The 22,458-nt window shown below is 37.2% G+C and overlaps 2 protein-coding genes across 2 annotated transcripts; both read right to left on the minus strand.

Moving 5' to 3' along the window:
- Nucleotides 1-2,917: 2,917 nt before the first annotated feature.
- On the minus strand, nt 2,918-16,713 carry LOC18435550 (uncharacterized). Its single transcript, XM_020667974.2, is given in 10 exon segments — nt 2,918-4,126; nt 4,597-4,861; nt 8,915-9,283; nt 9,385-9,809; nt 9,995-10,214; nt 11,010-11,116; nt 14,673-14,943; nt 14,946-15,385; nt 15,388-15,573; nt 16,563-16,713. Coding segments are annotated over 9 exon segments (3,408 nt in total). The 5' UTR covers nt 15,554-15,573; nt 16,563-16,713; the 3' UTR covers nt 2,918-2,981.
- A 2,474-nt stretch (nt 16,714-19,187) lies between these two features.
- LOC148779630 (rust resistance kinase Lr10-like) lies at nt 19,188-21,537 on the minus strand. Its single transcript, XM_088852964.1, has 2 exons — nt 21,282-21,537; nt 19,188-20,650 (listed from the first exon to the last, which is right to left on the minus strand). The coding sequence occupies exons 1-2, from the start codon at nt 21,433-21,435 to the stop codon at nt 19,467-19,469; spliced, it is 1,338 nt and encodes a 445-aa protein (XP_088709090.1). The 5' UTR covers nt 21,436-21,537; the 3' UTR covers nt 19,188-19,466.
- Nucleotides 21,538-22,458: the final 921 nt, after the last annotated feature.

Below are 22,458 nucleotides of genomic sequence, written 5' to 3' on the forward strand. Positions count from 1 at the left end.
CTTTTTTATTAGGATAATAGACCAGAAGACCAATCCGATAATTAACAAAGTATTAAGATATTAACTCGTGATTGCATAATTTTTATCGATTGCCATTGTTTGTTTCGTTTAAGTGACGTGGCCGTTTCTCATATTTTGAATGTTAATTAGATTTCATTGAGATGATAAAAATTGCAAGTATGCACACAATGAAAGAAACACAAAGTAAATACAATAAAAAACATCTCAACAAACTTTCATCCATTATTGGCGCTTTAGATCCAGGGTATTGGAATTTAAAGATTTTACACTATTTTGTGATATTGGCCGATTCTCCTTTCATAATAATAAAAAAATGGATGCGCATTAACGTATCAGCTTTCACGAGACTGGTTTGGTGTGCTAGAGACCCAATCTTAAAAAAACCCATATTTTTAAAGCCTAAAGTTCAACCTCATTAATATTGCACATATTTAAACGACCCCGATAAGTCTATACAATAGCGATGTGACATATTTATGGCTTAGAATATCACAATCAACGACTGAAAGGGAGATTTGGTCATTGACAAAAAGATTAACGCGTCTTTGCATCATTTTGGTCACCTATTTTGTCTATCTTGATATTTGGGGCTGCTGTTTTTTTTTTATAATTGTTCAATGGGTTAGGACCCAAATGAAAAAAACATAAAAAAGAAAAGAGTAATGATTTTATAGGACTTTTTTCCAATCATGTGTGTAGGATTCCAAAAGATCACCTTTAAAGTTAGTACAGATCTTTACAAAAATTATCATATAGGTGTGGGACTTGACTTTTATAGAGATCCATACCAACTTTAATGGTGATCTTTTGGAGGTCCTACAAATATGGGTAAGAGATTGTGCTATAAGATAATTTCTCAAAAGAAAAATAAAAGAAGCATGATACAACAACAATGTGTAGGAATACTTGATGCTTATTCACCCAAAAAAAATACATGATGTTTTCTTTATTATGTTATTTGGTTCTATCGAATAGCAAAGATAATACCAATATTTTGAAATGCGGAATTGGGTTTTGGATCACCCAGTCACTACAAATGCAACACTAAAAAACTTAGTGATTTGAATTGGTGAATTCTGATCCAGAACGTTGGGTTTTAAAATAATGGATACTGCGTTTGGACCTTTTAACAATGGATCAAGGCATCATGTATAAATTAGAAAGAAAGAAGAAAGTAGTGAGCAGTATAAAAGTGCCTTTCATAGCAAACAACGATCAAAACTCAGTAATCAGATTTGGACTCGCCCAGGTTATTGGGACTCGCAGATTCTTGACTCTGGAGCAGAAACTTTGGGAAGTGGTTGAGTGTCGTCGGTACTGAAAGTTTTATTGTTAACGATTTTAACTTGGTCAAGTCTTTGACAAACGACTGAGTTGAGTTTACAAAAGGTTTAGGGCTTGCGATGGATTGGGCTGCCTAGCCTTAATAAAGTGGGGTTTGGGCCACAAATTGTGCCTTGAGGGTTATGTTAGGGCTAATGCCGGCCTGGTTCAGCCCAACGCAACCCTCCTTTTTTCTTTTATATTTCTTCATTTGTTTTTGGCTGGCACGTCCCTATCAACGCCAAGGCCAGGCCTGGGTGAGCCCTGTGGGGCTTGGCCAGGGCCAAGTGCGGCCTTGCCCAGGACTGTCCCGGTGCCAACCTTATTAAGAGACAAGTCTCTCCTCTCTCTCTCTCTTATCCAAAACACCTTTCTTAATCTGGTCAAAGACCTAAGCAACAACTTATCACGCTATAGAAAAACCATCGAAAAATGGGGCAGAAAAGCAAAAACAAAAGTGGAAGATTCATCATATGGCGGTTTTATATCAGATTTTGGCGGGCTTTTTCAAATGTTGTTACTCAAAGGCTAGTTGATTTCAGAGGGAAGGTTGGATGTCAGATATTTCGATTTTTCAGGGGCCATTTTTAGAGAGGCGTTTTTTAGAGGGCAGAAAGGTCATTATTTAAGATCTAATGGTTTTTGTGGTATTTTTTTAGTTTTTTTTTCGAGACAATTTTCCAGAAGGATTTACTAACAAATCTGGTTGAGATAAGGCAAATGGCTGAATTTTCAAAGGAAAAAAGGATGTTTAGAAGGACAGAACAAGATTTATTTATTTATTCTTTGGCTGATTTTTCATATTGGGTTTCAGAGGGTCAATTTCAAAGGCTTTAGATCATAGTGGCTAGGGGAGAACTGTGGCTGGACAAGTGGTTGAGGGGGCTTTGGGATCTGAGAAGCTGAAAATCTAGACGAGGGCCGAGGGAAATCTGGGTTGCAGGGGCAAATGGATTCTCTCAGTAGTGGCTACATAACTCAAAAGATAGAAGGAAGTAGCAAGCAAGGTCCCTAGAATCCTCAACCTCCTTGGTATTTTAAGTTTTTACTTGTTCAAGATGAAAAGGTCCCTAGAATCTTCAACCTCCTTGGTGTTTTATTTTTTTACTTGTTGCAAGATGAAAGGAGGGGCATTAGAGCCGGATGGAAGAAAAAGGTAGACAACACAAAATGATCAACACTCAACAACGGATAAGTTTTGAGACCGGCCTTCCTCAACAGAAAATCGAAGCTCGAAGCATATAGAACCAAGACTGATTCAGTAGCCTCAGAAACGATAGACAAAATAAGAGAACATAGAACAGTAGCGGACATACAGTCACGTTTCAGAGATTTCACATTCATACGGTTTCACAGCAAGTTTAGGAGTTGAATAGGGACAAGATTGAGTAATAACAGAGTATAAGTCTCGATCACACAATACTGAAGACAACAAAGATGAATCTGACTCTAATGCTATGTAAAGAGGTTTAAGTTTCTCTTAAGAGATTCAATATCCATTGATAAATATGATTATACAAGTTTGTTTTATATAAACAAATACACATAAAAAAATAAAATAAATCGTGGACACCTAGAACATGCCCAGACTTACCATAAAAATACACGTTACTGCATCTACCTTTCTCATATAATAATTAAGGATATATAGAATATACACTTTCTTTAACATTACCACTGCATGAGGCTTTACATGATTCTTCATTTGTGTTTCTAAATGGTAGAAAATCTACTGTATGCATTCCATCTATCATATGTGCAAATGGATTTGGTGGTGAAATGATTTCAACCCCTCCTCCTAGCATTTTCACTACACTGCTCATACAAGGCCTCATTTCAGGCTTCTGCTGAACACACCAAAGAGCAACCTTAACCATTCTCTCTGCTCTTTCTCCATTATCTTCCTCAATCTCACAAATCTTTGCAATCTCATCTATCTCTTTTTTCTTAAACTTTTCCTGGACCCATTTGGGGAACCACTCTTGACTCTCGGGAAGATTGAATTCCAGATTTCTTCTCCTCCCCACAATCTCAAATAGTAACATCCCATAACTGTAGACATCACACTTATAAGTAACAGGGAATGGCATCCATAGCTCCGGCGCCGCGTAACCCGGGGTCCCCCTTCCCCTCCCCCCTGTCATGGTGACATGGGTTGCGTCCCTATTGCAAAGCTTCGCCAAACCGAAATCTGCGACTTTGGGGGACAAGTTTTGATCAAGCAATATATTGCCAGGTTTTATGTCATAGTGGATTATCCTTTGCTGGCACTCTTCGTGGAGGTACGCTATGCCCTTCGCTGTCCCCAGTGCGATCTCGTGAAGCTTATCAAATGGGATCCTTTCCTTGTTTCTGAACAGGAACCCATCGAGTGAGCCGTTCTCCATGAACTCGTAAACGAGAGCCTGCATGCTATTTTCGAAGCAAAAGCCGATGAGCCTCACCAAATTGAAATGGTGGATTCTTCCTATAGTGCTCACCTCTGCCATGAATTGCGCTTCGATTTGTTGGTCGGAGCTTCCCCTCAGAACCTTTACTGCTACTGTAGCACTGTTCGGGAATGAGCCCTTATAGACTGTACCGCAACCACCTGCACCGAGCATGTGGGCGAAGTCTTCTGTGGCGATGATGAGCTGTTCTGAGGAGAACCTCATCGGCTTGAGCTTCTCCAAGTTGGAAAGAAAGTCATCAATTTTGTTGAGCTGGTCAGCCAGATTATCAATGTTTTTCTTGTTTATGAAGCAGCGAATGCAGGAAAACACTACAAGGACGCCGAAGAACGCTGAAAGATGAAGGAACATAAAATATAAATCTGTCAGAAATTAAATCCGAGGTACCAGTGAAGTTAAACTAAAAGAGATGAGTACATTAGGTGAAAGAAGAACCTAATAAAAATCCTAAGATAAGCGAGAAACACATAGGGAACACAAGAGTATTTAGGGACTCGCCCGAGTTGACTCAGGCTCAGCTGAGTACCTTGTCCGAGCTGACAAGCAGTGTACAAACTCGGCAAACTAAAAAAGAAATTTACTGAAAATCTACTGTTTTTATTCTCTAGTGCAATCTTATCAAAAGTCTAATTTTTCGAACCCCTAAACAAATGTATTTGGGCTTTTGTAAAGTCCATTAATGGCTTCTTTCGATAATTAACTCCGAAAACAACTCAGCGTATTTGCATAAATCTCTCGCTCTCCCACTATCATAAATAAAAAGCAAAAGGAATTGAAATTTGAGGGATAGAAAAGAGCTTACTCGACAAGGCTATAAGCAATCCCGGACCCGATCCAGAATTATCACTGGTATTGGTCGAAGAGATGATGGCGGGTGTTGCCATAGAGACAGAGAATAGACTGGGAGTGATGTAGAGCGAGATACAGATAGATGTAGAATAGATTGAGAGAGATACAGAGAAGAAAATAGGCACTAGTTGAAAGATATAAGGTATAAAGCTCATTAGGTGAACTCGTTTTCTTGTTTTGGATTCGTCAGCCGGCCAGCATATTCTTAATCCTCCAACCTTTTACTTATTGTATCTAATTGTAAATAAAATGTGGGAGAAGGCTATATACGTATCCATTGTTGGAAGATAAAATGCCATACTAGAGAGAGAGGGGACATCCACTTCTACCATACTTATCAAGATCGGACTGAACTGAGTTGACTGGTTGGAATGTCGGCTAGTGTCTTGGACAGTGTGGTTCAAAATAAAAGTCAAATTGAAGTCGAAAACATGTCAAATCCAAATTTTGATTGATTTGGGCTGGTCTGTCGAGCTGGTTTTTTAACTGGCTCCACCATCTAAATGAAGAGGGCCACATTTTTAATATATTTCTGTCGAGCTGGTTTTTTTTAACTGGTTCCACCATCTAAATGAAGAGGGGCACATTTTTAATATATTTTGCATTTTTAAATTCATTCATCATCATCATCATAGTTTTTTTTTAACTATTTGGGGTTGACATTTTATATTTTTAAATTATTATATCTATTCTTATGTCTTTATTTTTTTTTCTATAATCCGGTCTAACCTGTTTGGCTAGTGGTTGAACAAATTTGATTGGACCAAATCCCTCATTGATTCGCTAACGAGTCTGAGCTTGACGAGCATACTACATAAAAGAGAGAGGGGAGACAGGGTTGGGACCTGGTTCCATTAGTACGCTACATGTAGTAAAGTGTTATTGTATCACATACAACATGCACCAACATTGGACGGTGGAGATGAATCTCTCTTACCCTATCAAGCTGACTATGTGATAGGAACTGCTCATTTCCAACGTTTGTTGGCAAGAAAAGTTTATTTAAATCTACTTTGATGTTAAGCAATATACTTACAATAAGGTGTATTGCCTTTTGATAAAAAAACCATGTGCATTTTTGTTTTGCTTGGGAGAAAGAGTTTTGTACTTATAGGTAGCACTAGAACTCAAAAAGTTATGTTGTGGCACCTATTCCGACCTCCTATCCTTTATACCATTCCCAAAGCTATACAGCTTTAACCATATTATGCGTTTGTATTTTGCCTCAAGGATTATATAAACCTGCAGTTATACACTCCCTTCAATAAAAAGCCTATTTAGGGGTATTTTTAGGAACTACTTGACCTATTGACCAACCTCCATAAAATATTAATATGCATTCTATGTGCACCTGAAAAATTTGATGTCTTTAGGTTGCATAGAGCGCATCCATTTTTTGATAAGTCCGATCTAAGTGTTTAGAAACTCATGCAAATGAGCTTCTTAGAAAGAGTTTTAGATCTAAACACATTCTCTATGATAAATATTCTTGATAAGGAGATACTGAGCAGCTACTTGAATAATATTTCTTTTAATGATTTCTTAATTACAAAGTTTTCTCTTACTAAGATCCAATATCATCGATTTCAAGGGATGATCACAAGTGTGAATATTGTGAGAGAAGATCTTTCTCTGTATTCAATAATAATTAAGAATGTACAAGACCCATATAAATATACGACTAATAACATTTTTGGATACATACCGATAATATACGACTAATAACATTTCTGGATACATACCAATAACAGTTATGGATAGATACCAACCATTACTGATAATTACTAACTAGACACCTATACACGTACGTTTTCATAATGGTGTGTATAGATATACACGATAATATGTATACACTAACACTCCCCCGTAAACTCAAGATGATTTGAAAGGAATCATTGATAGTTTAGAAACAAATTTTGAGAAAGGGTGTGGGGGATGAGACTTAGTAAAGAAGTTGGCGAGTTGAGTTGTGGTGGGTACATATGGTAAGGAAATTGTGCCTGCGAGATATTATTGTCGAACATAGTGGCAATCGACTTCAATATGTTTCGTGCGTTCATGGAACTCTAGATATTTAGAGATGTAGATGGCACTCTTGTTGTCATAATAAAATGGAGTAAGAGTTGAGATAGTGACACCCATGTCTTCAAGCAGCCAACGTAGTCAAACAATCTCGGTGGTAGTTTGGGCCCTAGCTCAGTATTCAGTTTCCGTAGTTGGTTGAGTAATTCGTTTTTGTTTCTTGCTTTTCCAAGAGATAAAAGAATCATCGAGAAAAATACAGAATTCTGTGATAGACTTTCGATCACTTGGATTTCTTGCAAAATCATAGTCTGTATAGGCCCAGAGCTCAAGTGACATATAAGATGAGAAGAATAAGGTTTGGTGACAAGAATCCCTAATATAATGAATGATGCGCAAAACGGCAGCGAGATGGGCAGAACGCGAGGCACTCAAAAACTGACTAACCACATGTACTACATAAGCAATATCGAGAGGTGAAATTGTTAGATATATCAGTTTCCCAACCAGTTGCCTATAAAAGGTCGGGTCAGGACAAGTTTCCCCATCAGTAGCCCAAATTTTGTCATTGACCTCAAGAGGGGTATCAACTTTCTTTGAATCATTCTGGAGTCAAGCTTGAGAAACGATCTCTGAAGCATATTTTAGTTGTGACAACAGTTAGCCACGAGAAGAATAGGCAACTCCGAGTCCAAGGAAATACTACAAGAAACCCAAATCTTTCATTTCAAATGTTCTACTGCGCTTCTGTTTGATTTTATGAATTGTGCCCATATCATTACCAGAGATAATCATATCATCCATGTATAGTAACAAGAGAACTTGTCCTGCAAAAGTTTCAGAAACAAAGAGTGCTGGGTCATGATGACTTTGTCGAAATCCAACTGAAATAACTGCATTACGAAACTTCTCAAACCAAACACGAGGTGCTTGTTTGAGTCCATAACAGGCCCATTGAAGTTTACGAATGCGGAGTTTATAATCCACAACACCAGGAGGTAACTTCATATATATTTTCGTATCAAATCACCATTGAGAAAAGCATTTTTGACATCTAATTGATAGAGAGGTCATTGTTGAATAGAGGCTACTGAGATTAGTATACGAACTGTAGTCATATGAGCTACAGGAGCAAAGGTTTCTGCAAAGGCAACACCATATCGCTGATTGTAGCCTTTTGCCCCGAGGTGGGCTTTGTATCATTCTAAACTGTCATCGGCGTTAGTTTTAATTTTATATACCCATCGACAACCGATAGCAGATTTTCCTTTTAGGAAAGTTTCAAGGTCCCAAGCATGCATACGCTCGAGAGTATTTAACTCATTAGCCATTTCTTGTTGTCACACATGTTGACTTGTAGCTTATTAGTAAGTTTGAGGGTCAGAAAAAGAATAAACAAGGCAATGAATGCTTGGTGCTGAGGTAAGAAGGTGTCATAGTTTGCAAGTCAGGCAGGTGGAACAGAGACACGGGTGCTTTGTCTAATCAGCAGGTGCAGGGTTCTAATTAGGACTGTCAGCATGAGTTGGTGAAGTTCTTTCCTGGATTTTAGAAAGAGGATCATTGGTGGAATGACCAAAGGAATGAGAGACAGAATCAAAGAAGGGATCTAAAAAGGAAAGGTGAGAGGGTGACAGAGTATTTATGGTATTTTCAAAGAATGGAATGTGTTAAAAAAACACCACATGTCGAGATACCCAAAGTGTTTTAGTCACAGGATCATAACATCTATATCCTTTTTGATGATCAAGGTAACTGATAAAACAACATTTGACCGTCTTGGGAGATAACTTATCTCTTGGAGATGGATGTAACAATACAAAGCAAGTGCAACCAAATACATGTAGGAGGGAATAATCGAGTGATTATTTAAACAATTTTTGGAAAAGTGTGGCACCAGATATAAAGAAGGATGACATGATGTTGATGAGAAAAATTGTTATACGCACAGCTTCTGTCCAAAAGTCTTTTGAGACAGATGTAGAAAAAAGAAGAGATCTGGTGGTTTCCAATATATGACAATTTTTACGCTCAACAACACCATTTTGTTCTGGTGTATAAGGACATGTTTTCTGGTGAAGCAACCCATTGATATATTCTCCGCTAGAATCTGAGCATAGAGCTTTGATTTTAGTGGAAAATTGAGTTTCTACATACGAATAAAACTGAGTGAAGATTTTAAAAAATTCAGTGTGATTATGCATAAAGAAAACCCGTGTATAACGAGTATGATCATCAATAAAGTTTACGAAATAACGTGACCCTCCTTTAGAAGGAATAGGTGCAGGACCCCACACATCAGTATGAACAAGATCGAACATGAAAGGTGAAACAGAAGTACTACGAGAAAAATGTAAAGCATGAGATTTAGCGAATTTGCAAGTTGCACAATGTTGGACATCAGTAAAAATTTTATTTTTAACAATACCAATCACATTGCAGGAAAATAAAAACTGTAAACGAGAACTAGATATATGACCAAGACGTTGATGCCATAGCAATGTGTCATTAACAGAAGCAACAACACAGACAGAAGAGGTTGGCAAATGCAGATAGTCCAGGCAGTATAAATTACCAACTTTACGCCCAGTCCCAATCAATTTCCCTGACTGTCGATCCTGTACATAGCAAGAAGATGGAGAAAAACAACATTACAATTAGAATGGGTAATCTAGCCAACATACAATAAATTCATGGCAAGGGAAGGAACATAATAAACATTAGAAACACCTAATTTATTAGATGGGTCAGAGGTGAGAGATATAGAATCCACTTTTGACACTTTCATAGTGGCTCCATCAGCAGTATAGATAGTATCAGAAAAATACTTACAATCAACTAGAATTGACTCATTGAAGGTCATATAATTAGAAGCTCCTGAGTTGAGCAGCCAAGAAGTAGAAACAGACTTACTTGAAGAAGAGGTAGTGGGCTCACAGGCGAGGTGTGACTGAGAAAGCATAGACTGCACTTGTTCCAGTGTAAATGTCACAGTTGGTGAAGCAAGAGTAGGACTGGGGGATCCAGTTTGAATTGGTGGGTACTTGATCAATGGTGGACGTGGATTAGCAACAATAGCGAATATGAGTTTCTTCTTCTTTGGACAGTTGTACTTGAAGTGTCCCAATTCTTTACAATTTACATCTGAGAGATGTCATAGTCTTGAGAGGGACATAATATGAATTGTGTTGATTTTGTTTAGGCACATTTGATCTTTGAGGTTGGGTTGCCGCAAACACTGTCTCCTTTAAATATTAAATTAAGAGACTTATTTTTTGTTTCTTCTGCAATAAGCTCAGAAAGAGTTTGATTCAGAGTGGGGAGAGTACTTCTATGGATCAGGCCATTTCTAACACTCTCAAACTCTGGACGGAGTGCCATTAAAAATTTAATAACTTGATATTCCTCTCGACATTTGGCAATTATTTCTGCACTAGGACCATCTTCAATCGCAGGTTCCATAATGCTAGAGGATCTCAATGTGTCTTCATCATGGAAGAGTAAAAATCTTGAATTGACTGCAAATCTTGAATTGACTGCTCTCCTTATCTGAGGGAGCAAAGTTCCTACACTAACTGGTACTTTCATGCCCAGTTAGTCTGATTATAGATCTCCTCAAGAAATTTTCATGCTTTTCGAGCAGTTTTGAAAGTGATGAGATTGATCCCGATATTACTTTTAGAGGATCCCATTAACCATGCTATAATTCGAGCATTATTTATACCCCATTCTTTTATTTTTCCTGGCTTATCAGGTTTCCGTTGGGTCTCATCTATGAATCCGATGAGGTCTTTTCCATGAATGACATTTTTCATGAATGACATTTTGCATAAATGAGGCCCAAAAAGTGTAGTTGGTGCCATTGAGTTTAATGGGTACAAATTAGAAAGACTCGAATTTTTCCAGTGGAAGGGAACTAAAATAAGATAGATCTTAGAGAAAGCGAGAAGAAAGTATGGTCCTCGACACAACCCTAAAAGATTTAAACTTTTTTTTTTTTATTTGTTTTATTGGGTCGAACAAGAAACAATATTAATCACCAAAGTTGCAACTTCAAAATAACCAAAGTGGACCATCAAAGAAAACTAGTATGCAGAGATAAAACAAATTTGCGGAGGAAACAAATATAGAGAAAGCCACAGAAGAATGGTGGGAAAACCTGATGCACAAATCGTAGAGGCACAAACCTGATGCACAAATCGAGAGATCGGTAGAGGGAGAAGAGGTCAGAGAGAGAGAGAGAGAGAGAAAGAGAGAAAAAACATGGATGTCAGATCTCAGATCCTAATCCACTCTTTATTGTGAATAGGACATCAATACAAATCCCCCGAGAGAGAAAGATACCGTATCACATATCAGAGAAACGAAAAGGCCCGAACAAGATTGCAGAAAGGCCTGAACAAGATTGATCACAGAGGGCCAAACACGATCGCAAAGAACGGCTCTGATACCTATTCAATAATAATTAAAAATGTTATAAATATACAGTTAATAACACTTCTTAATAGATACCAATAACATAGGTTTTCATAATGATGTGTATTGATATACACGATAATATATATACACTAACAAATACATCTTCTCAAATTTTGTATGAAGCATTCAAATCACGCGACAAGAGATTAAACATTGAAGAAGACAACAATCATTTTTATGAAAAATGCATTAAACAACCACCTTTGTTTCTTGTTAAGTAAAAATCAGATTATAAAATACAATATTTGCATATGCATCGCTATAATGTGCTATTAAAAAAAATACGAATATTGCAAAATGCTCTGAGGCAATTTTTTCCATATATATTTAAAGTAAAACTATTAACTTTGGCTAGTAGGTTGGCCCTATTGTAGGGTTTCAAATTTGACGGTTTAGATTTCTCAACCTAAAAACTAAAGATCATGCGGTGTTGGTGAAAGATGATTGTGTAGCCTCCAGATTTGCTTAACCTCCCTTTACGCAACTACCCTATTGTAGGGTTGCACAATAGTGGGATGTAATTTTTTTCTATCTTTTATTAATGAAAAATGGGTAGAGGGCCTTCTCCCTCACTGATTTACCTAAAAGAAAAAAGAAAAAAGAAAAAAGGTCGGCCCTGATGGTCTGACACCCAAGATAAAGAGACTTAGACTCCTAATTTTGACAAGCAAGTTAGGGCCCAAAACCCAGGCCCCATGGCCGGACTAGCCACAACTTTGTGGATTGGGAAAGAGAAAGAGAGAAGTTTGCGGGTTAGGAAAGAGAGGTTAGGTTTTTTGTGGGTGAGAACGATCTTGTAAAGAGATTGCATGGAATAGACAATTTATCTTTTGTATATTGAGGTCACAATTGTTCCCTCTCATCAGATGTCAAATTGGATGGTTAGGGGTGAGTAATGAAGTTCAAAATTTTTTTTTATAACCTTTTGTATCTATTCAATGATACTCTTACAGCCACTCATTTTGAAATTTAAAAAATAAGAATGATTGTGACTTCGATGTACAAAAGATAAATAATATCTTTGTAGGTGATCCTTATTACAAAATATATATGTAAAGGCATTATATCAATCATATATATTATATGCCATGCTACTAATGAACAAGAGCTTCAATTATAAGTTTAAGTCCAAATCTCATCTAACTTATTTTTAAAGTTTTATGTGCTTTGTAATATAGCATAAAGAAATCCACAATAATGGGCCTGGCCTAGCCCACCCGGCCATCCTCAGGTCTAGCCCCTGGCTTGGCTTGGCCAAGGACTTGCCCCATTGCTATAGGCCTATTAAATTATCTCACATTGGTGTTTAATATTAATATATTCTTAAACCTATTTCAAGAAAAAAAGAACCAAAATGTGAAAGGCACATCGAGATTTTGGGGAACAAAGAATATGTTTTTGCAATGAAGCCCTCCACGAATAAATTTTACTTGCTTTTAGCCTTTACAAGAACTTGTTCAAATTACTATATGGCAACATGACTTTGGTAATAAAATATTCAATTCAATTAAATATTGATAAATTTATTTATTTTATTCCTTTATAGATATATATCAACAAATAATACTTAAAAATATTTTTTCGTGGTTGTATTTAATAGCCATTAAATTTTTATGCAAATTTGGATCCTCATTTTACATGTTTTCTACTGAGCCTATAAGTGCTTAGAGAAGGTGGTTGCAAGAGAGAGGAGGAAGAGGTCCACAGTTGAGATACATAGAAAGAGAATGACAATTTTCTCAGGATTAAGATAACAGGGTCATTAAAAAAAGAAAGAAGAAGGGTAAATTCGGCAATTATATCATGGAAGGTATGGAGGGGTTAAGCTTTTTTTCAGTTTTAACTTGGGTGGAACCATGTGATCTTTATTGAACTAGGGTGTTATTAGGGGTTATAACTTTAGAGAGGAGGATTTGTCTTTTTTTTTTTCTCTTTTTTTTCTCTCTCTCTATATATATATATATATATATATATATATATATATATATATATAGAAAACGCTACACAATGCCTATAGGTGAAAATGAACAGTGATTTCGCCTACCTCTATCACCGTCCAAAGTTTATCGCGCGGTTACAATTGTCAGTAGTATTTCATTTTTCATCTTTTTTATACAAATTGGAATGACTTGAAATTTAGAACATATATTCATAAAAAATAGGGGAATCTTCGAAAACCATAAAAAAAATATTTAACATGAAAACAATTGATCAAAATACCCTTGAAAAGTTTTGGGGTTATTTTGATCAATTTTTTTTTTCGGATAATATTTTTTATATTTTTATTAGATGCGCCTCAATAAGATGTACATACTTCCCAAATTTCACGCCATTCCGATTTGTAAAAAAAATTGAAAAAAATAAAACACTACTGAACAATCGTGACCGCACAATAAAATTGGGAAGACTTTATATATATATATATATATATATATCATCTTCAAAGTCTTTTTCCCTATTTGTATATATGTAGGTATATAATACCATTAAGAAATTCTAAATATTTAAACAAAATTTCTTTTTCCTTTTATCTGTACACGAACCTGACCCACCAATAAATTTAGGGTCCAATTGGATATAGTTTGACCCGACCCATTAAAAACCCTACCTAGTACCCGTGTCCTTCGTTTAAAAGGCTGATAAATTTTTTGATGAAATCCTTTCTTATGTCATGATAGGGAAAAATATGGTATCTTTATTTATCTTCAAGAAAAAAAGATGGCATATGTATTTCACGATGCTCCTGGTTTTTTGATAGAAAACAATGCCCCTGGTTAACCCAATGAATTTAAGTTGAAAAAGAAGACGCCAATGTATCTCACAAAGAATCAAACCTGTGGATGTAGCAAAAACAAGAAGTTCTAATAGAAAGAAAGACCAAGGGCTTGTTTTATTTTTGGGTAGGTCTGGTTCAATAAAATCTGAAAATTGGACATTATACAAAACCAGTTAAGAATTAATCCCCTAGCAAAGAGCACATCAAGAAGCAATCACAATTTCAAGCCCCTTCATTGTGGGGGTGGCCATTGGGGGTGTGTTACCTGTGTAGAGTCCCAAATATCTCTGAAGAGACTTAGAATCCATTGATAAAAATGAATATACAAGCTTGTCTTATATACATAGATATAAATAACAAAAATAGAAACAAATCACATACACCTATAATATACACAGACTTACCATCAAATATAGCATACTGCACTCATCCTTCCCATACATACTAACTATAATATACACTTTCCATAATTAAAGATATATATAGAATGCACACTTTCTTTAAGATTACCAACATATGAGCCTTTGTATGATTCTTCAGTTGTGTTTCTAAGTTGTAGAAAATCTACAGCATGCATTCCGCGACCATTAATGTGCAAATGGATTTGGTGGTGGCTTGATTTGAACCCCGCCTCCTAGCATTTTCACTACACTGCTCATAGAAGGCCTCATTTCAGGCCTATGCTGAACACACCTAAGAGCAACCTTAACCATTCTCTCTACTTTCTCTCCATTATCTTCCTCAAATCTCACAAATCTTCACAATCTCATCTATATCCTTTTTCTCAAACTTTTCCTGGACCCATTCACAAATCTTCACAATCTCATCTATCTCCTTTTCCTCAAACTTTTCCTGGACCCATTTGAGGAACTTCTCTTGGCTCTCAAGATTCAATTCCAGATTTCTTCTCCTCCCCACAATCTCAAACAGTAACATCCCATAACTGTAGACATCACACTTATGAGTAACAGGGAATGGCATCCATCGCTCGGGTGCCGCGTAGTCCGGGGTCCCCCTTCCCCTCCCCTCCCCGTTGTCATGGTGACATCGGTTACATCCATATTGCAAAGCTTCGCCAAACCAAAATCTGCGACTTTGGGGGACAAGTTTTCATCGAGCAATATATTTCTTGGTTTTATGTCATAGTGGACCATCCTTTGCTGGGATTCTTCGTGGAGGTACCCTATACCCTTCGCTGTCCCCAGTGCGATCTCGTGAAGCATATCAAACGAGATCCTTTCGGTGTTTCTGAACAATAACCCATCTAGTGACCCCTTCTCCATGAACTCGTACTCGAGAGCCCTCATGCTATTTTCGAATCAAAAGCCGATAAGCCTCACCAAATTGACATGGTGGATTCTTCCTATAGTGCCCAAATCTGCCATGAACTGCACTTCGATTTGTTGGTTGGAGCTTCCCTTCAGAACCTTTACTGCTACTTTAGCACCGCTTGGGAATATGCCCTATAGACTGCACCGCAACCACCTGCACCAAGCATGTGGCCGAAGTTCTTTTTCGCGGTGATGAGCTGTTCTGAGGAGAACCTCATCGGCTTGAGCTTCTCCATGTTGCAGTCACGCACATTATCAGTGTCTTTCTTGTTTTTGAGCCGGTAAGTGCAACAGTGAATCATTAAAAGCACTACGAATATCGCTGAAAGATGAAGGAACATAAAATGAAACTCTGGCGAAATTAAATCCAAGGTATCAGTCAAATTGAACTAAAAGAGAGGAGTGCATAGGTGAAAAAACCTATTAAAAATCCTAAGATAAGCAAGAAAGACATAGGGAAAACAAGAGTGTTTAGGGACTCGCCTCAGGCTTGGCTGAGTAACTCCGTACTTAGCATCTTCCCGAGCTGAAAAGTAGTGTACAAAATCGGTAAATTTTAAAAATAAAAAATTTATAAAATTATATTTCTTTAGTAAATCAATGTATAAATATTTTCCTAGACTATTGTGACCATTGATTTATGCACTTTTTTTTTTTTTGATCATTTGCTCTATGTTTTATACTTTTCCCCTCTCTTGGAATTTTCTAAATTATTTGTGGTTATGGGTGACTTTTTTTATAAGTTTTTACAATTTTTAAACCTTTGGTGCTCTTTACTGTCTAACCTGCTTTTTACATTTTCTTTTTATACATTTTTTTTCTTCTAATTTGTAGCATTTTTAGGAATGTATACTACTCAAGGCCAGTAACTCGGCTTCGGCATGGGCTGAGTCTGAGGCCCAAGCCAAGTTTCATAGGAGGAAAGATCATTATAATATAAAATCTAAGGAAGTGTCAGAAATAATTTTAATAGTAAAAAAATTTGAAATTAAAGAAATTTACATATGGATCATACAAATATATGGTACTACCCCATGGTCTTCATTTGAGGCCATATTACGTTGAAAACTTACTTTTTCTGTTCTCTTAGTAGTCCAATTTTACCCGTGTTCGAAAATCTAACGTTTTCCAACCCGCCCTAAAAACGAAAAAGCTGTTGTATTTGGGCATTTGTAAAGTCCATTAATGGCTTCTTTCGAAATTCACTCCGAAAATATCTAAACAGCGTTTTTGCTTAAATCTCTCACTCTCCCACACCCATAAAAATAAAAGCAAGAAGAATTGAAATTTGAGGGATATGAAAGAGCTCACCACTCCCTCAATCCATCCGAAATTACCAGAGGAGCCATCACTGCCACTGCCATTGGAATCCATCAGAAGGATAATGGATGATGGCATAGAGAGAGAGAGAGAGGGACAATAGATTGGGAGTTATAGAGAGAGAGAAAAAGATTGGCAATAGGTTGGGACATGAGAGAGATAAAATAGGCACTAGGTTGAAAGACATAAGGTGTAACGTTTACCTTGTTTTCACATTTTGGATTCTTCACCTTGTTTTCGTACTTAGGATTCTTCACCCGGTCAGCATATTCATAATCCTCCAACCTTTTGATTCATTGAATGTAATTGTATATAAAATGTGGGACAAGACTATAAACGTATGATTGTAAGGAGATAAAATGCCCATGCTAGAGAGAGAGAGGGTGGGCATATCCAGTTCGACCATAGTTACCAAGACCGGCTGAATCGGTAGTTCAATTGGTTGGAATGTCGATTCGTGCCTTGAATGGTCTAGTTTAAAGTAAAAACTTGATTCGGGTAAAAAATAAATCAAAATCAATGTTTGACAGTCTGTCTAGCTGGGTTTTTATCTGATTCGACCATCTAAATGAAGAGGGGCAAAAAGTTTTAATATATTTTATGTTTTTAAATTTATAATCATCATCATCATCATCATAGTTTTTTCCCAATTATTTGGGGTAAGCATGTTATGTTTTTTAAATTACTATATCTATTCTTTGTTCATTTTTTCTATAATAGTTTTTTCCCAATTATTTGGGGTCAACATGTTATGTTTTTTGAATTACGATATCTATTCTTTGTTCATTTTTTCTATAATCCAGTCTAACTCATATGGCTAGTGATTGGACCAATTTGGCTGGACCATGTAATCAACACCAATGGGAAAAGACATGCCCCTATCCGTTTTTTCAATAGATTGAGGAGTTATATTTTGAAAATGTTAATTGAGGGTGCCAACAATAAAATGGATACTACGATGTGTTAAGTGGGTGTGGGGATGCTACCATCACGACCGTTGCCCCTTTTATAGAACTACTCGACCAATTAACCAACCTCCATACAATATTAATATGCTCTCTATGTTCACCTAAAAAAATGACGTCTTTAGGTTGCACAGAGGACATTCGTTTTTTTGGACAGTTAGATCTAAATGTTTAAATGCTCTTTCAAATGTGCTGCTCAGGAGGAGATTTCGATCTAATTACATTCCAAAGGTATGTGAATACATCTTCTCTAACGCAATTTTTTATATATATATATATATATATATATATATATATATATATATATATATATTGTAAAACTATTAACTTTGGCTAGCAGGTCGGCCCTGACGGTCTGACCCAAGATAAAGAAACCTAGACTCCTAATTGTGGCCAATGGGCGGGCCTGAAACCCAGACCCCATAGCCGCACCAACCACCGCTTTGTGAATTGGGAAAGAGAGAGAGAGAGCTAGGTTTGTGGCTTAGAAAAGATAGGTCAAGTTTTATGTCGCTTAAGAAAGAGAGGTTAAGTTTTATGTAGGTCAGAACGTTATTGTAAAGGGATTGTCTACAAATAAACAATTTATCTTTTGTACATAAAGGTCACAATCATTCTCGTTCATTAGATGTCAAATTGGATAGCTTGGGATGAGTCACAAAGTCAAAAAAATTTATTCTTTTAACTTTGTGTCTATTCAATGACTCTCTTATAGCAACTCATTCTGAAATTTAAGAGATAAGAATGATTGTGACATATATGTACAAAATATAAATGGTCTCTTTGTAGACAATCTGTATGATGAAACATCTAATTAAAGAAATTATATCAATCATATATTTTATATGCCATCTAATAATGGATAGGGGCTTCAATTATAACTTAAGTCCAAATCTCATCTAACTTACTTTTAAAGTTTTTGGTTCTTTCTAGTAGAGCATAAAGCAATCCACAGTGATGGGCCTGGCCTAGACCACCTGGCCATCCTCAGGTCTAGCCCCTGGCTTGGCTTGGGCCAGGCCCTGCCTTATTGTTAGGCCTATTAAGTTGTATCACCTCGGTATTAATATATTCTTAACCCTATTTCAAGAAAATAAGAGAGAAAATGTGAAAGACACAATTGAGACAGTGGGGAACAAAGAATGTGTTTTTGCAAAGAAGCCGTCCAGTAATAAATTTTACTTGCTTTTAAATTTGGTTCTGCAGCATTTGCTAGACTTGTTCAAAATTACAATATGGCAACATGCTTCGGTAACTAAATATCTAATTCAATTAAATAGTAACTTTTTATGTGAATTTGGATACTCAATTTATATTTTGTCTATCTGTGCAAATGAATTAAATATCTCTCTCTCATGCACACAAACACACATACCTATTCACTGATTATGCGTCGTTGAAAATGTTTTTACAAGGTTGAGTATATTTCAATTAATTAGTATCTAATACCACGTGCGACGCACATGCATATTACTAATATTCTAAAATGTTACATAATAGTCCCCACCCTTTTTTTTTTTTTTTTTTGGGTAATTCAGTGGAGTCCCCACCCTTTATAACCATGATTTCTGTTTTTTGATCTTTGGTTAACACTATGATCTTATGTACAATTTCCCTTATTTTTGGGAAAATAAATTGTGTACACTTTCCATTGAAAAGCAACTCATAAATAAATTGATTGCCCTTTATGACCATGATTTCTGTTTTTTCAACTACAGGTAATCCTAAGAAAATTATTTGGAACCTTATGTACAAGTTCCACAGAGAAGCAACTCATACATTTTGAGTGAAAGAGAGCTGTATACTACGTTGCAAGCAGAGATGCAATTAATCTTGGATCCATGGAAGATTTATGTGCTGCCACAATTAGATTACTGCAAATTAGCTAGAAATGTTGCATTCCCAATACATAGCCGAAATCCTAATGATTTCATGTCGAAGCAATGGAAATTTCAAACCTCCTCATTGTGGGGGTGGTCATTGGAGCTGTGGTGGCACCAGTATATGACTCTGTGTATGTTTCTTCAGTTGTATATCTGAATTGTTGCATATCCACAGCAGGCAAACCAGCAACCAAATGTGCAAATGGATTTGGTGGTGAAATGATCTCAACCCCTTCTTCTAGCATCCTCACAACACTGCTCATACAAGGCCTAAGCTCTGGTCTATACTGAACACACCAAAGAGCAACCATAATCATTCTCTCTGTCTTTCCCCTGTTTTCTTCCTCAATCACACATTTGATCATCATCTCTTCCAATTCACCTTTCTCAAACTTTTCCCAGACCCATCTGGGGAACCAATGTTGGCTCTCTGAAAGACTTGCCTGCAAATTCCTTCTCCTCCCCACAATCTCGAATAGTAACATCCCGTAACTGTAAACGTCGCACTTTTGGGTTATGGGAAACGGCATCCATAGTTCCGGCGCTGCATAGCCTGGAGTCCCCCGCCCGCCTGTCATGGTAACATGGGTGGCATCTCTATTGCAGAGCTTTGCAAGCCCGAAATCAGCAACTTTTGGTGAGAAGTTGCGGTCGAGCAATATGTTGCCGGGCTTTATATCATAGTGAATTATCATTTGCTGGCATTCTTCATGCAAGTATGCTATGGCCTTCGCCGTTCCCACTGCAATCTCGCGGAGTTTCTCAAACCCAAGCTTTTCTTTGTTTCCGAACAGAAACCCATCCAAGGAGCCCTTTTCCATGTACTCATAGACCAGCGCGCTCATGCATATATCGAAGCAAAAGCCGATGAGCCGGACCAAGTTGACATGGTGGGTTCTTCCTATGGTGCTCACTTCTGCCATGAATTGGGCCTCGATGCATTGGACCGATGTTCCCCTGAGGACTTTTACTGCTACATTAACACCATTAGGGAACGTACCTTTATAGACTGTGCCGAAACCGCCTGCTCCGAGCAAGTGACTGTAGTTTCCAGTGCAAGAGCTAAGTTGTTGGGGGGAGAATCTTATCGGCTTGAGCTTCTCCATGTCTCCGAGGAACTTGTCGATCTTGCCGGGCTTGAACTGCGAGTCCGAAATTGCATTGTTACCGTCTGAACATCTTCTACGGCAGCAACAGTAGAAGACGCATCCAAGTTTGAGGAAGAACACCACTGGAGATGCAAAATTGTGAGTGGTGATCACTTCATATGCTAGGAAAGCATGTCATGATCCAATGGATTAGGAAAATAAATTATAGAATGTCAGGTAATGAGGATCCCTTCGAATGGCTGGGTAGGAGAAAAAAAATGTGAGAATGGGACTACGGAAATACCATAATCCGTAGGCTCAGTCTCTTGATGGATGGTTAAGCAGACGATGTGGAAGAGCGAGATGCATGTCCATGCGGTTCGGTACTTCAATGGATGGTGATGATCTTCCTTGCATCTCCGAGTGGTGCTCAAGGATGAACACCACCGAGAGATGCTAAGTTGTAAACCAGGAGAAATGTATAGTCTAGCATACTATATACTTAATCAATTGACACGGAGGGTCATCACCATTTCATGAAGTGTTTGATGGTGATACAGAGAAAGTGGAAGAGGGGACCAGTGGTCACTCTCTCTCTCCCTTCATGATCCCTCATCGTTCCAATGGAAACCTAGACCGAGAATAGAAACCTACACCGGTAGCTGAGGCTCAAGGGGCCCAAGAATACTAGGGCCAAGGCCCCATGAAAATTCTCTAAAAGCTTATAAAACGAAAAAGTCAGTGCAATCTGAGAGAGAGAAAGATAGAGCTTACAAATAGAGATGGCTGCTGCTATTCCGGCTGTTTGGTCTGAGCCGCTCTTTTGGGGGGAGTAATTCTGATAAGAATAGCTTGGCCTTGATGTGTTAATAGTTATGGTTGGTGGAAGGTAAGGAAGGTAGAATGGAGGTGGGGGAGCTCGAGCCATAGCCACTGCTAGAAAGAGAGATGCTTCTCTGTGTGTGTGTGAGGGAGAGAGTGTGTACAGAGAGAGAGATGCTTCTACTGTGTGTGTGTGAGAGATGCCACTGAGAGAGAGAGAGAGAGAGGAAAAGAAGGGGTAGATAGATAGGTTTAGATATTAATGGAGCTTAAGGTTGAAGAGGGCAGGTCCTTTCCAATGGAGTTAATGGGGCCAAGGTTTTGGAATGGTTTGAAATAAAAAGAAAACTTCAACGGTGTTTTCAATTGCTTGGCCGGCCAGGACATGAATATTCCCGTTTAGCTAACTCATTCCAAACTGGAAACGGTTAAGATTACGGCCGCGGTGTTTTGCAAGCCATACCCGTATCTCGCCTAAAACTTGGTGTTGGAACTATGAAGGTGATCATCTCAATCTTGACAATCTTGAGTCTTCAAAAATAATTTTTATAATAGATTATCTGAAATATTTATTTTTAAACATTTACAAATGAAAAAAAAGTGTATATAAGGTTGCAACCTTACAATGTAGAATTAAAAGATGCACCTCAAAAATTCATTAAAAAATATTATTAATGTTGGAAAACTCTCTAATTGATCCTCTCAACATCGAGATGTATGAATATATATATATATATATTGAGTCTTAGAAATAATGCATCTTGCAACACATTATCAAGAGTGTCCATTTTCAAGTTTCCATATCTATATAGATCTACTCGATTTTAATCATTTTTAGAGTTTAAAATTTTATAATTAGAAAGAAAAATATAATTTGAGATAATCTTAAGAATTTTTTACACCAAAATTATATGCTATGATAAAATTTAGAAGTACACCTTCCTTGGATTGCATAAGATTGTAACCTTATAGAAACTACACCATTTACAAATTTGTCAAACACACGCATTATTGGAGCTTCAAGTTTCATAATTAGTGATAGAAAAATATTTTTAATAGGGGTGGCAATGCGCCAAGTGGCCTTGTCTGCCAGGCCATCCAACCTAACAACATAGTTCATGGGTCACAA

Source organism: Amborella trichopoda, chromosome 12, assembly GCF_054954075.1.
Source record: "Amborella trichopoda isolate Santa Cruz 75 chromosome 12, AtrichopodaSantaCruz75HAP2 v2.0, whole genome shotgun sequence".
In the NCBI taxonomy this organism is placed as follows: domain Eukaryota; kingdom Viridiplantae; phylum Streptophyta; class Magnoliopsida; order Amborellales; family Amborellaceae; genus Amborella; species Amborella trichopoda.